General features: G+C 44.8%; 1 protein-coding gene across 1 annotated transcript; it reads right to left on the bottom strand.

Moving 5' to 3' along the window:
- Nucleotides 1-257: 257 nt before the first annotated feature.
- Nucleotides 258-8,209, bottom strand: SET (SET nuclear proto-oncogene). The gene is made up of 8 exons (XM_083807927.1): nt 7,815-8,209; nt 6,237-6,294; nt 5,073-5,215; nt 4,290-4,393; nt 4,002-4,115; nt 2,326-2,496; nt 2,079-2,225; nt 258-1,157 (listed from the first exon to the last, which is right to left on the bottom strand). The coding sequence occupies exons 1-8, from the start codon at nt 7,885-7,887 to the stop codon at nt 1,134-1,136; spliced, it is 834 nt and encodes a 277-aa protein (XP_083664053.1). The 5' UTR covers nt 7,888-8,209; the 3' UTR covers nt 258-1,133.
- Nucleotides 8,210-11,861: the final 3,652 nt, after the last annotated feature.

The following is an 11,861-nucleotide window of genomic DNA, read 5'->3' as shown; positions in this document are numbered from 1 at the left end:
TATATATGCATCTACAGCCTTGTCTTAGAGTTATGTAATTCAAGAAACGGAGTGTGCAGAACTAGCTACCAGATGAAACACTTTCCAAATACTGTAATAATGGAACCTAAACGAACTGATTATCAGTCCACAGAACCACAAGGTTGCATTGCACTACATAAATACTGACCAAATGCCCCCAAAAAAGCCAAGAAACTATAAGCAAGGTCAAAACAGGGTATTACAACTGTTTCTTTCAGTGAAGACCAACCAGTCCCTTTGTGTACACATTTAGTTTTATTGTAACAAAGCAACTTGTACACTTTAACGTTTAAAACTGAGCATCTTTCTTTCCTTTCCAGTGAAACAAAAAAAAAGAATTTAAAAATAAACAAGAACAAAATTACAATAGAGAATGTCAATTCCAAATAAGATCCTACAGGTTCTGCTCTGATTCTCCATCAAGTGGCAGGGCTCAAAGTCATCATTAGGAGAAGATTTTATTTTAAAAGTGTCATCTTAAACTGCGAGGATGTTTGTTAAACATCACAATTAAACATGCCAAAGGAGAAGAAGCCATGTTGTCAAAATGCCCACTTAACCCACCCAAACATCTGAAACCCACCCCAGCTGACCTTCTATAACCCCATTTTTTTTTATTTTTCTTTTTTTTTTTAAACAAGAGAAAGTAGACAGATACATGTTGGTAAATGCTAACTGTCCATATTCACATAGAGACACAGTGTAATCTCTGAGCCCAATATACAGAGAAAGAAGGAAAAAAGCTAGATTCTATGCACTACTACACAGGGGCCTAGCACTCTTCAGCTTCCAGCAGAGTGAAGGGAGCAGAAGGTTTTCTTTTTTCCCACAGAACATGGTGTGTTGATTCCATAAACAGTTTTTGTTTTGAGACAGAAAGGGATAAAAATGAACTTGAAACAGAAACTGGTAGATTCTTTTCCACTGTGTTCTGCTCAAGGTATTTCCCCCAAAATAAATTGTGAACCATGGTGTAGAGGAGAGAAAAAGAGACCTCAAGAGAACAAGGCGACTGAGCACAAGAAAAAAAAGACAGCAACTTGCTCCCAGGGACTGGAGAAAAATTAAAAAGGTAAAAAGAGGGGGGGGGGTTGGAATCCATCAGTGTTCAATTAGTCGTCTTCTCCTTCATCCTCCTGTTGAAAGATAAGCAACAATTAAAAATTATCTAATCACAAAGCTTCAGATAGCACGAACTTTTAAATGCAATAGCCAGAATGTTTTGCTACCCAAGAGACCACAGCTCTACAGTATTACTCATGACGATCTCTCTCCCTCTTCACTAAGGAACAGTAACACTTGCCATGAACATCGATCCATGTAAAAGTCAGTTAATACTGGATGTCGCAGTGAAAAACACATCGGGCATATTAGAAAAAAATCACCTTGACTTAAAGATCACTAGAAATATTAACATAAATTTAATTTTTAGAAAGAATATTTAGAATATTTAGTAATATTCTAGGCTACAACTCATTATTCAGCATACAGCGTGTTTGGTGCCACAACAGCCCTCCTACCTCCACAACCAGAAACAAAGACATGCTAATGCTAAGCCTTAAGTTACCAACACCTTGAATGGTGTCTCTGGAAACCCACTTGCTGCTACAGAAAACTGCTAATTCCTGAACCCAAAGCGTCTTGGCTAAGCTGGCAGTAAGCCAAAATAAACCGACAGGTGGGAGGATGACAGAACTGAATGCATCAACAAGAGCTTTTTACAAGTAAAATTTTGCTAGAAAGTTCACTGGATAAATTTTGTTAAGCTAGAACAGACGCTAATATCCTAAATCACCTGGAGCACCTTCCTTGCAAGATGTTCACTAAAATTATTTATTTGAAGTCTCACGTACGCAAATATAATCATCACTACACCGAAACCATGCCACAAATTAAGGCACTAACAGTTTTGCTCCTCTCCTCCAACAACTGTCAAGGATTTTACAGAAAACTACTTTACCTTTGTACCAATGGCTCAATATCCTTACAAGAAGATCCCTCATAAATTTCTTATTCTCATACACCAGAGATGGAAGAGGTAAAGGCTGAATGCTCACCTCGCCTTCCTCTCCCTCATCATCATCTTCATCTTCTTCCCCCTCATCTTCATCTCCTTCTTCATCAATATCCTCCAATCCTTCTTCCTCTTCATCATCGTCATCATCCTCCTCTCCTTCCCCTTCTTCATCATCCATATCAGGAACCTTAAAGACACACATGTGACATTAACTACAGTGATCAAATTCGCTTTTACCTGCGCAGTGCTTTTGTGGATATGGAGCAACAACGCAGTGCTATACTTACCAAGTAGTACTGCAGTGGATTTGGCCAGATGTCATCCTTGATGACTTCTCCTAGTTCATCAGCCCCTGCATCAGAGTGGTCAGTGAACCAGGTAAAGAAACTTTCTGGCTCTTCATGCTGCCTCTTCCTACTGGCTTTGTTCTGTGTCTGGCTTGAACGTTTTGTCAGATCCTGAAAAGAAAGTTGAGAAGCTCCCTAAAGAAGCGGTATTTACATTGTGCCCCGCCTGCCTTTTTTTTTTTTTTAAGCAAGCACCATTTAGAAACATACATGCTTCAACAACTACAAGAAGTCACTTACTCCCTCTTTCAGGGACAAATCTTAAAAGACACAATTAGAACCCAAAGGACTAATAGCAAAAGGTATCACTCAGCAGTAAACCCACCTGCTTCTTTTAATGCCTTCCACTGAAATACTGAAAATTCACAGGATCTTGCATTTTCTTTGTTTCCCTGCCACAGGGAAGCCCAAGTATGCCAAGTATTTACTGAAATGCTAAACTTTAAAAGATCTCACGATAGCTTAATGCTACTCCAAGAGTTGTTATTGTAGTTAAATGCTACAACTGCTACATAAACTCATAATTTAAGAAACACTCAGGCTCCACACCTCTAAGCTCTGTCCTTAACTTAATAGCGAGATGAAGAACCGCCTAGTGATCTTAACCCAAGATTTTCTGCTTTGAAGTCTTAAGGCCATTTGTTGTAATAAGTGAATAAAAATTTGCACAAGCCACTAAAACATATGGTCATAAGAAAATACATCCACCACCTTACCCCAGAAGTTTGGCAAGTTTGCAACACTGTTTGCTAAGTTTGAAAAGAAAGCAATTCTCCTCTATTTAAATCTATTCTTTCTTTGGTCATAAGGTAACTCCAAACTCCCAATGTTTGCTTTCTTGATAGAATCACAACATACATAGACTTTTATTTTTTAATGAAGAATAGTACCAAAATTCACATTAGTTTTGTGGTATATTGTAAGACCATTCAGCTGCTTCATTCAGGACTGTGATTTCTGTACAATAGGAAAAGTTCCAGTTCTCAGTGAAAAAAAGATTTTCTTGTCCTGATGGTGACAAAACAAGCAGCAGTTTAAATGCAACCCCCAGTTCTACTTTTAAATACTAATTTCAAAACCTTTAGGATAAAATGAAAGGGCTCCCAACTATTACAGAAACTACAGAACATTAATTCGGTTTGAATACTGTCTGGGTAACAGATATGCCCACATTATTGTGTGGATGCTACTTCTCTAAAGACATGGTGTCTGGAAGGGAAATTAAGAAAAAACAGAAAAATTAGACACCCCCTATCTGCCCCACCCCTCCCAACCCCACTGTCCTTGGAATTCCTAATTTCATAATTATCTTAAAACAACAAAATGCAGCCTAGATCCATTCCAAAGAGAGACAAACTAGAGTACTTGTTAGTCTCTCCATCTGGTCGTACTTGTACTTTCACTGTTTTAATTGTGGTGCTCAACTGAACGAGAGAATACACTACAGATCTCCACGTAAATGGTGTATGCCAAACCTCGCATGAACTACATATATAGAAAAGTGGGAAGAGGCAGCTGCAATTAAGAAAAAAAGGAAGAAAGTAAAAGGAACATAAATGAAAGCAAAAGTATCACGTAGAGCAGCAATTATCTCTCCCAGATGCACAGATACGTACCTTCCCAGATTTCCATTTGATCTCAGTTGATTTTGAAGATGGGTCTCCACTTTCGTTCAGATGAAACTCTTTGGAGAGAACTTTATTTTCAAAGTATGGATTCTCATCAAAATACTGCAGGTTTGAAAGCAAAGAGTTAGAACCCACAAACGTAAGCATACATGTGCCAAGTCAAATCTCATACTAAACAGGTAACTGAAGAGATTAAGTTACGAACTACAACCCACTATACGGCTACATTCAAAACAGCAGCAAAGTCACAAGTGAAGAAATATTTAATATACTCACAAAATCTATTCTGTAACCTGATTTGATGTCTTCAAATTCTGTCACCTCAACTCTGGTCAAATAATGCAGTGCTTCTTCGTCTTCTTCTCCCAGCAGTGCAGATACTAGGATAAAATCAGTAGTCCCACATTAACAAAGCTATGAAATGTGTGTCATGGACACAAAATACAGGAAATTGACATTATATACAATGTGAAAAGCAACACATTTGTCCAAGCTGACTTCTTGTGGCCCATTTTTTGAGATAGCAGCCAACAGACTATTAGCATCTTTGTGATTTTGCTGAGATAACATTACATTTGCTTGTTGCAGTTCATTAACAAGCAGCATCTATCTATTCTTCTCTCTAAAACAGATTTCCAGATGTGGTTTGCCCAATGTAGGCAGTATATGGACTCGTTTTTTTGTCCTCTTGCAAACAGCACATTGTCAACAGTCCTAAGGACATCACCCCAAATTTAAAAATAAAATAAAATACCAGAATCCTCCTTTTCTTTAAAGGAGACGATTAACTGATAAAGTGTGAAGCTTGTAATTTATAATACAGGAAGAAAACTACCGGAATTCTAGTGATCAAGGTGTTCCTTTGGTTAACAAATGTAAGAGCTAAAAAGCTTTTAAGACGCATGCTAGCACAAAAAGGAAGTGTTTGCATATGTACCCATAAGCTTCTGTTTAATGCCAAGTAACTATCCTAGAAAACACTAAGAACCGCAAGAGGCTCGCGTTACAAGCAAGGAAACTGAATTTACAGGAAAAAAAAGGGAGCTATTAAGAATATACCTTGTGGGTGGTTGACAAATGTTGTTACCCAGAAATTTGGGATTTTGGCGATCAATTCTGACCTCTTCTGGAAGAATGGTTGGCGGAGTTTGTTGTATTTCTGTTCTACTTTCAAAATTTCCTCACTGGCTTGTTCATTCAGTCTGTAACAGAGAGAGCCACGTTAACCTCAGGAGAGAGAACTGAAATTTGAAGATGTATCATCAGTACTTAGCTAAAACTGAATAGATTTAATTAAACTACTCAGCCACGCACAACAAATGAGGGAGCTCAAACAAAAAAAACAGAAACCCAAACCTGTAACCACTATTAGGAAATACACTACCAGAAGCAATCACGCTCATCTTAATGAAGTGTTCTTAACACGCTGTATGTTTTGCAGCATTATGTGCGGGACAGACCCTTATTTATGCTAAGTAGCCTCTTAAGCGTTTTGTTTGCAAGTCACCTGTAGATGGACAGCATATAAAACTATCGCCTGCCCTTTATAATTCTGGGGCAGATGAGCGTGACTATAACAAAAGCAATTTAGTACCACACGCAATTAAAATCTTACGGACATTAACACTTCGTTGGCTTTATAAAAGTTAGAGCCCTGATACTGCAACTGTTCCACAGGGACAGAGCCTCACTTGTCACTTGCACTTTGTAGCACAGTGCACGTGGAGGTAAGATACAGGCAAATACTGACACAGAACCCACAGAGTTTGGGGATATGAAACTAATTTTTCAGTGACATTTTCTACCTATTATTCTACAAGCACTCAAATATATAATAGAGATTTATAATAAAGCTAACTTTTTCAACAAAGTTTTCAGTTCTGCTTACAAACGTGAAAATACTTTTGCAAAGCGGCATACAAATTAACTTGAGAAAGCAGTGAGAAATAAACCTCTTATCAAAACTATCACAGTGCATTAAAAAATTAAGCTCAAGCTCTACATTTTTAACTTTAAACAATTAAACAAGAAATCAGGATACTTCTTCCGATTTTTTGAATTTACACAAATACTTGTTACATTTGATCAGACCAGAACACAAGTATATCATGTGGGAGTCTGAAGACACTGAGAACTACTACCAAGCACTTACTTTACTAAATATTTTATTACTGAAAGTCTTTTACTTCCCACTAAAAACTTGTCAAGTTTTCTAATGTTTACCTGTCTATTTCATTCTGTACTTCATCAATGTGTTCAATTGCTTCCTGTTGCTCTTTTTCTGAAAAACAAATGAAAATGCATCAAAATCCCTTAATTCTCAAGTCTGACAAATCACTCGGAGTTTTCTCCTCAGACCTTTTCTAGAGATCTATTTTAGAAGTTCAAAGATATTTCTACTGAGTGTCTTAAGTGTTACTAAGCCATAAAGTCTCAGCTACTTCCATGGTGAACTATGGCTGAAACACCAACAAGTTTCCCGAAACAGGAATCAAAGCAAGTTTACCACCAAAAATCCCAGCTCATATTCCTCTATACAGTTTTACAAGTCAACTTAAATGGTAAACGAATCCCGACAGTTAGTACTAAGAACGTAACGAAGAAGTTGCATGTCTAAGGCCAACAGATTTGAAGGAACGTGGAAGCATTAAATAATTTAGAGGGGACAGCAACATCAATGGAAACAACACAACCGGGAACGCGCCGCCTTCAAAAAACCAAAAAGCACGTTGCATGAGGAAAAAACCTTCAAAAGCACGTCGGGTAAGGAAAACGAGTAAAAAAACCCCTTCCAAGTCACGGTCCGGCAGATAATTTCGCAGCAAAACTTCCCCTGGACAACGCTTGGCAATGCTCTCGATTAAAGGGCGCCTGTTTACCTAGCGTGCTGGGGGATGAATGAGCAGCAGCGGGAAGCAGCTGGAGCGGTGCAGCTCGCTCCCAACCCCGCTCCCAGCTCCCCGCCCGGCTCGGCCCGCGGCAGCAGCCAGCTCTCCCCGAGGAGCCCGCAGGTGCGGCGAACACGTGCGGGGCCCGCAGCACCGGAGAGCCGGGACAGGAGGCAGGCGAGCGCGTCGCGCCCTTCCTCCGCCGCTTAGAAACCGCACTGCTCGTCCGATTTAAGAAAATAAATTAATTAAGTTACAAAAAAAAAAAGCCGGAGGAGAGGAGCCACCGCGATCGCACGTGGGGGAGGCGCGGGCGGTTCCTCGGCCCGGCCCCCGCAGCACCGCGTGGCTCTCGGGGCCGGCCCGGGAAGGGCCCCGGAGGCGGCGGCGGCGGCTCCATCGCGGCGCGGCGGGGGCAGCACCACGCGGCGGCGGCGCCGAGCCCAGGAGGCGGCCGAGCAGCATCATGGCGGCGGCGGAGCACAATGAGAGAGGCTCGGCGGCCGCCGAGCGAGGGGGGAAGGCGAAGTGGGGGGGGGGGGGGGGGGGGGGAAGGAGCAAGGCGGCCGGGCGGGCTGAGGGGGGGGTCCCCGCTGCTCCAAGCCGAGGCCGCAGCGCCCCCCGGGCCGGCCCCGCCTGCGCCCCTGGGGAAGGAGGCCGGGCCGGGGAGCGGAGACAAAAGGGCGCTAACATGGCCTCCTCCTCCTCCTCCTCCCGCTGCCGGGGCCTGCACATCCGCCCGGCCGCCACCGCGCTCTTCCCGCCTCCGGCCCGGCCGCGGCCCGCGGGGCTGGGGAAAATGGCGGTCGGTGCGGCGCGGGGCGAGGCGGAGGCCGCGGCGGAGGCCGCCATTCCCTTCCCTGCTTTCCCTTCCCTTTCCCCTTCCCGCCCCCCGGGCCCGGCGCGGCCTCACCTGAGGTCTCGTCGGCCCCATCGTGGTTGGAGTTGAGCTCCTTCTTACTGACTTTGGCCGCCGGCGCCGACATGGTGGTGGCTGCGGAGCGCGGAGGGCGGGGGGGGGCCGTAACGGGACTGAGCGGGGGGAGAGGAGGGGAGGGGGGGGGGCCGGGCGCTGACTCCTCCTGCTGCCGCCTCCTCCTGCCGCCGCCGCTCAGGCTCCCTCCTCCTCCTCCTCCTCCTCCTCCTCCGGGACGCTCCCGCCTCCTCCGGCCGGACCTGGGGCTCCCGGGTACCAGCGGCGCCCGCGCTGCCTCACGCTCCCCACAGCCAGAGTCGCCGCCGCCTCCTCCTCCTCCTCCTGCTGCCGCTGCTGCTGCTGGCGAGGGGCGGGCGGCGCGGCGCGCATGCGCAGCAACCCCCCCTCCGGGGCACGGGGGGGACGGCGGGCGCCAGCGCGCATGCGCACCGAGCCCCCCTGCCGGGCGCTGGGCGGGCGGGCGGCGCAACGCGCAGGCGCGCCCCCGGCTTTCCCCTCCTCGGCAGCGGGCGAGCGCCCCCGCCGCGCGCACGCGCGAGCGCCGCCTCTCCTCCCCGCCGCGGGCGGCCCGCGCGCGCAGCCGCGGGGAGGGACAAGCCCCGCCCCTCCCTCCACAGCCGGCCGCCCCACGCCGGGCGCTCATTGGCTGAGCCTCGCGGGGGGCGGGGCGCGGCGCGGAGACACAGAGGAGGGCGCGAGAGGCGGGAGAAGAGGGGGAGAAGGGCGGCGGCGCGCGCAGGTGTGCGTGTGAGGAGCTGGGGGGCGGTGTGCGCATGCGCGGTCGCTGAGGGCGCACGCGGTGGCCCCGCTCGAAGCCCGCGCAGCCCCTCGCAGCCGCCCCCTTTCTGCGTGGGGACGGGGCCGGTTGCCTTGGTGGCGGGGGCTGGCTGAGGTCCCCAGCAGAAATGTGTTCATACGCATATATATACGTGTGTGAGGGGCATTTGGGGCCCATGAACCCAAACCGGCAGCTGCCCTGAGCCACCCCCTCTGGCCCTCCACCAGCATCTCTTGTGTGTGGAGGCGCTGTGAGGTGAAATCACGCCTGGGGACGTGGCAGTTCCCATGTCAGTATGCTGCCTCGCCTAGCTAGAACATGACTCAAAGGGATAACTTCAGATGTTACGTTTTAAGGGCACAGAGGCCCTGTCAGTCACATCCAGCCCACTCGGTTACTGTGGGAGCACAACTCTAGAAGGTCATTGAGCCCGGGTGTCTGCCAGCACACCTGCCACTGCACCGAGAGCAAGCGGACTTTAAATAACCCTTTTTGTGCCTTTCCTGTCCAGCTGTCATGGAAGAGCTTGTTGCAGCCTCATAGTTAGACTAGCTCTGTTTTGCTCTTAAAGTAACAGCTGAGCCACTCTTTTCCATTAAAAATGCAGCATATCCTTCACAAACGAATATTATGATACAGATCAAGCTAAGAAACGAGTACAGCTTTGAGGAACTTGGAACTTGCCTTTTGTAATTTGTTTTCCAGTCATGCAATAGTCCTGCATTCTCCCTGCCTCTGTTTCCTTTCCTCCTCCTCCTCAAGTTGCCCTTCCAGTGTACTTTTCAACAAGGCCTGGATTAGTTCCTGCCTCCTCAGAGATCTTACTGGAGTTTCCTGATTCCCGTTCCCACCTGTTGCTTCCAAATCCCAATTGCTTTTTCTTTTGTATTCCCAGCTGTCACTTCCTACCAGCTATGTCTTTGCTTCCATCACCACCCACAACTGCCGCAGCATGTCCGTGATTTGCATTGTGCTTCCCCGTGCAAACAGCAGGAGAGAGGAGCTGCCATCCGTTCATCCTCTGCGCTTGCACATACAGCAATGAGCACTGCTAGACACAAAAGGTGAGCAAAGCTCTGCAACTTTATAAATGCAAGATTATCGACTCCTTCCCTAGAGCTTCCCAAGGCCTTCCTGAAGCTCAGTGCAGTGAGAAAGCTTCTCATGGTCTGGCTGCATCTCCCAAGGACAATTAATATGGAAGTCTTTATATTCAGACAAGGTAAGCTCACATGTGCAGCTTGGTTTTCTTCCATCTGTTTACGTTGAATCTCTTCGCTATGCAGCTGCATATGCTTGGAGTTTTCCTCTTTTATCACCTGTAATGTACTATTATATTGTATTTATTAGCCTTTGAAGGTCCACAATTTGAAAATACAGGGCGTCTATTCGAAAGGCAGTTCCAAGCAGGAACATGATTAAAAGGGCATGTGCTTACTCCCTACTAGAATCCTTTCGTACATAATGTAGTAGATATTCCTGAGGTATTAGTATGTTCCACTGATGTATTCAAAGTCAAGCAATCATGAATTTTAACTGCTGTACTGTTTAAAACATTTCAGTGATGTTTATTCTACCCTACAACTATTATGCAAGAAAACAGTATATTAATTAAGAGAAAATAAACACTTTTTAATGTATTTGAGACAAAAAATACTAACCTATGCTTTCATGTGTTGAGAGAAAGCCAAACGTTCGACTTTTATATATTTGTTAGGAGTGAGTATTCTCTCACAGTGTTACTTTCCTTTTCTATGTGATTTCATCACTTTAGTGCTGGTGATGTGCTTTTCCCAGCTTCCTAATGGAACTTTTGTCCTAACTCTTCCTAACTTATCTTCCCTTCAGAAAACTTACTTATATTAACATTCTTACTTCTTTTCCAGTTACATATCCTTACACTCCAACCGACTGGTTAATTAATAGCCTGTCGTTTTCACTTTTCAAAGGAGAACCTCATTTAAACAGTTCAACTGTGGTCTAACTTTAGGGTACACTTCATACAAAGTCTCAAAACAACAGGTGCTGAGATGCTTCTTGGGCTTGGCTCAAAGAATTCGGCAACAATTCACAGAATGATGCCCTCTCTGCACTCCCCTCCTTGCTTTATAGAGAAATAAAGAAGTAAAACTAAGCTACTGAGTTAGAGCAGTTGTTGAGCCCTAAGAAGGATGAGTGCAGAGCACCCAGCGGCTTTTGCAGCTGAATTGATTTACTGTTTGTTCTTGCTGCATTGTTAACATGTACACTCAGGAGGAACATGACTCAAATATTTGTGAAGAAGCAAGAAGCACAATTTTCATCTCAGTCTGAAACTGTTCCTCTGTGTAGGCATCCCAAAGCTCATGTAGTTTCATTACAAAGGAAGGGAAATGGCATCTAGGTCATATAAAGCCTTGGTGTTACACGAGTTATCTGCTGTTACACAACATTTTTCAGAAATTACACGTGATGCTTAGACATAATATGCAACTGTGCTTAATATTCATGATAATATATAAAAAAAGAAACAGAAAAACTTCTATGTTTTTGTAATTGATAAATATTCAGTCACTTTCCTTCACTGCTTTCTAATGTTTTTCATTGTATGTGGTGAACATCTAAAGCAGTTTCAGTCCTTGAGTAACTGCTGAGGGGTTAAAATGTACGGTTACAATCCTATGAAATATGGTGTGTGTGAATGCATTTAAAAATATGACTTCCTCCTCCCTTCACCTTCTCCTAAGACCTTTCTCAGCTCTGATTACATCAAATATAGTAGAACAGTAACTTTTTTTTTCCTGAATTACACTGCCCAAGTAGTATGCTGCCTGTATCACAGAGTTCTTCTTCCTCAATATTACAGAGTTAATATTCCCACTCCTGTTTGAACTTCAGATTGCATGGTTAAAGTCAGAAAACTGTACTGTATGTGGTATCTTCCAAACCAAGTGCATGAGTACTCTGGTGTTGACAAATAAGCGACTTAGATCTTTGCAGCCTTCAGGATGGCAGTGACTGTCAGATAAGTGAAGAAAATGTGTTCGTTTTCCTCTCCGTATGTTTGGACATCTAGAGGGGGGAGTTGGCAGCACCTGATAACGATTAATGGCCTTACAGTTTACATAGACTGTAGCAGTAGTTGCACTTTGTTCACAGGAATGGAATAAACAGAGCCTCTTCAGAAAGATAATCTCATATTTACTTCTTGTTGCAAAGTTCAGCTCTCCCAGTATTTCTTTCCTTCATTAGGTATATTACTACAA

Source organism: Anser anser, assembly GCF_964211835.1.
Source record: "Anser anser genome assembly, chromosome: 21".
NCBI classification, from domain to species: domain Eukaryota; kingdom Metazoa; phylum Chordata; class Aves; order Anseriformes; family Anatidae; genus Anser; species Anser anser.
Note: the sequence above shows the minus strand (reverse complement) of the source record. Positions and strands in the feature narration are given on the sequence as shown.

Coding starts and splice junctions, on each gene's coding strand:
- SET (XM_083807927.1), bottom strand. CDS start 7,887: ATGTCGGCGCCGGCGGCCAAAGTCAGTAAGAAGGAGCTCAACTCCAAC. Junction 2,226..2,325: donor ATCCACTGCAGTACTACTTG/GTAAGTATAGCA, acceptor TGTGTCTTTAAG/GTTCCTGATATGGATGATGA. Junction 1,158..2,078: donor ATGAGGGAGAGGAAGGCGAG/GTGAGCATTCAG, acceptor ATCTTTCAACAG/GAGGATGAAGGAGAAGACGA.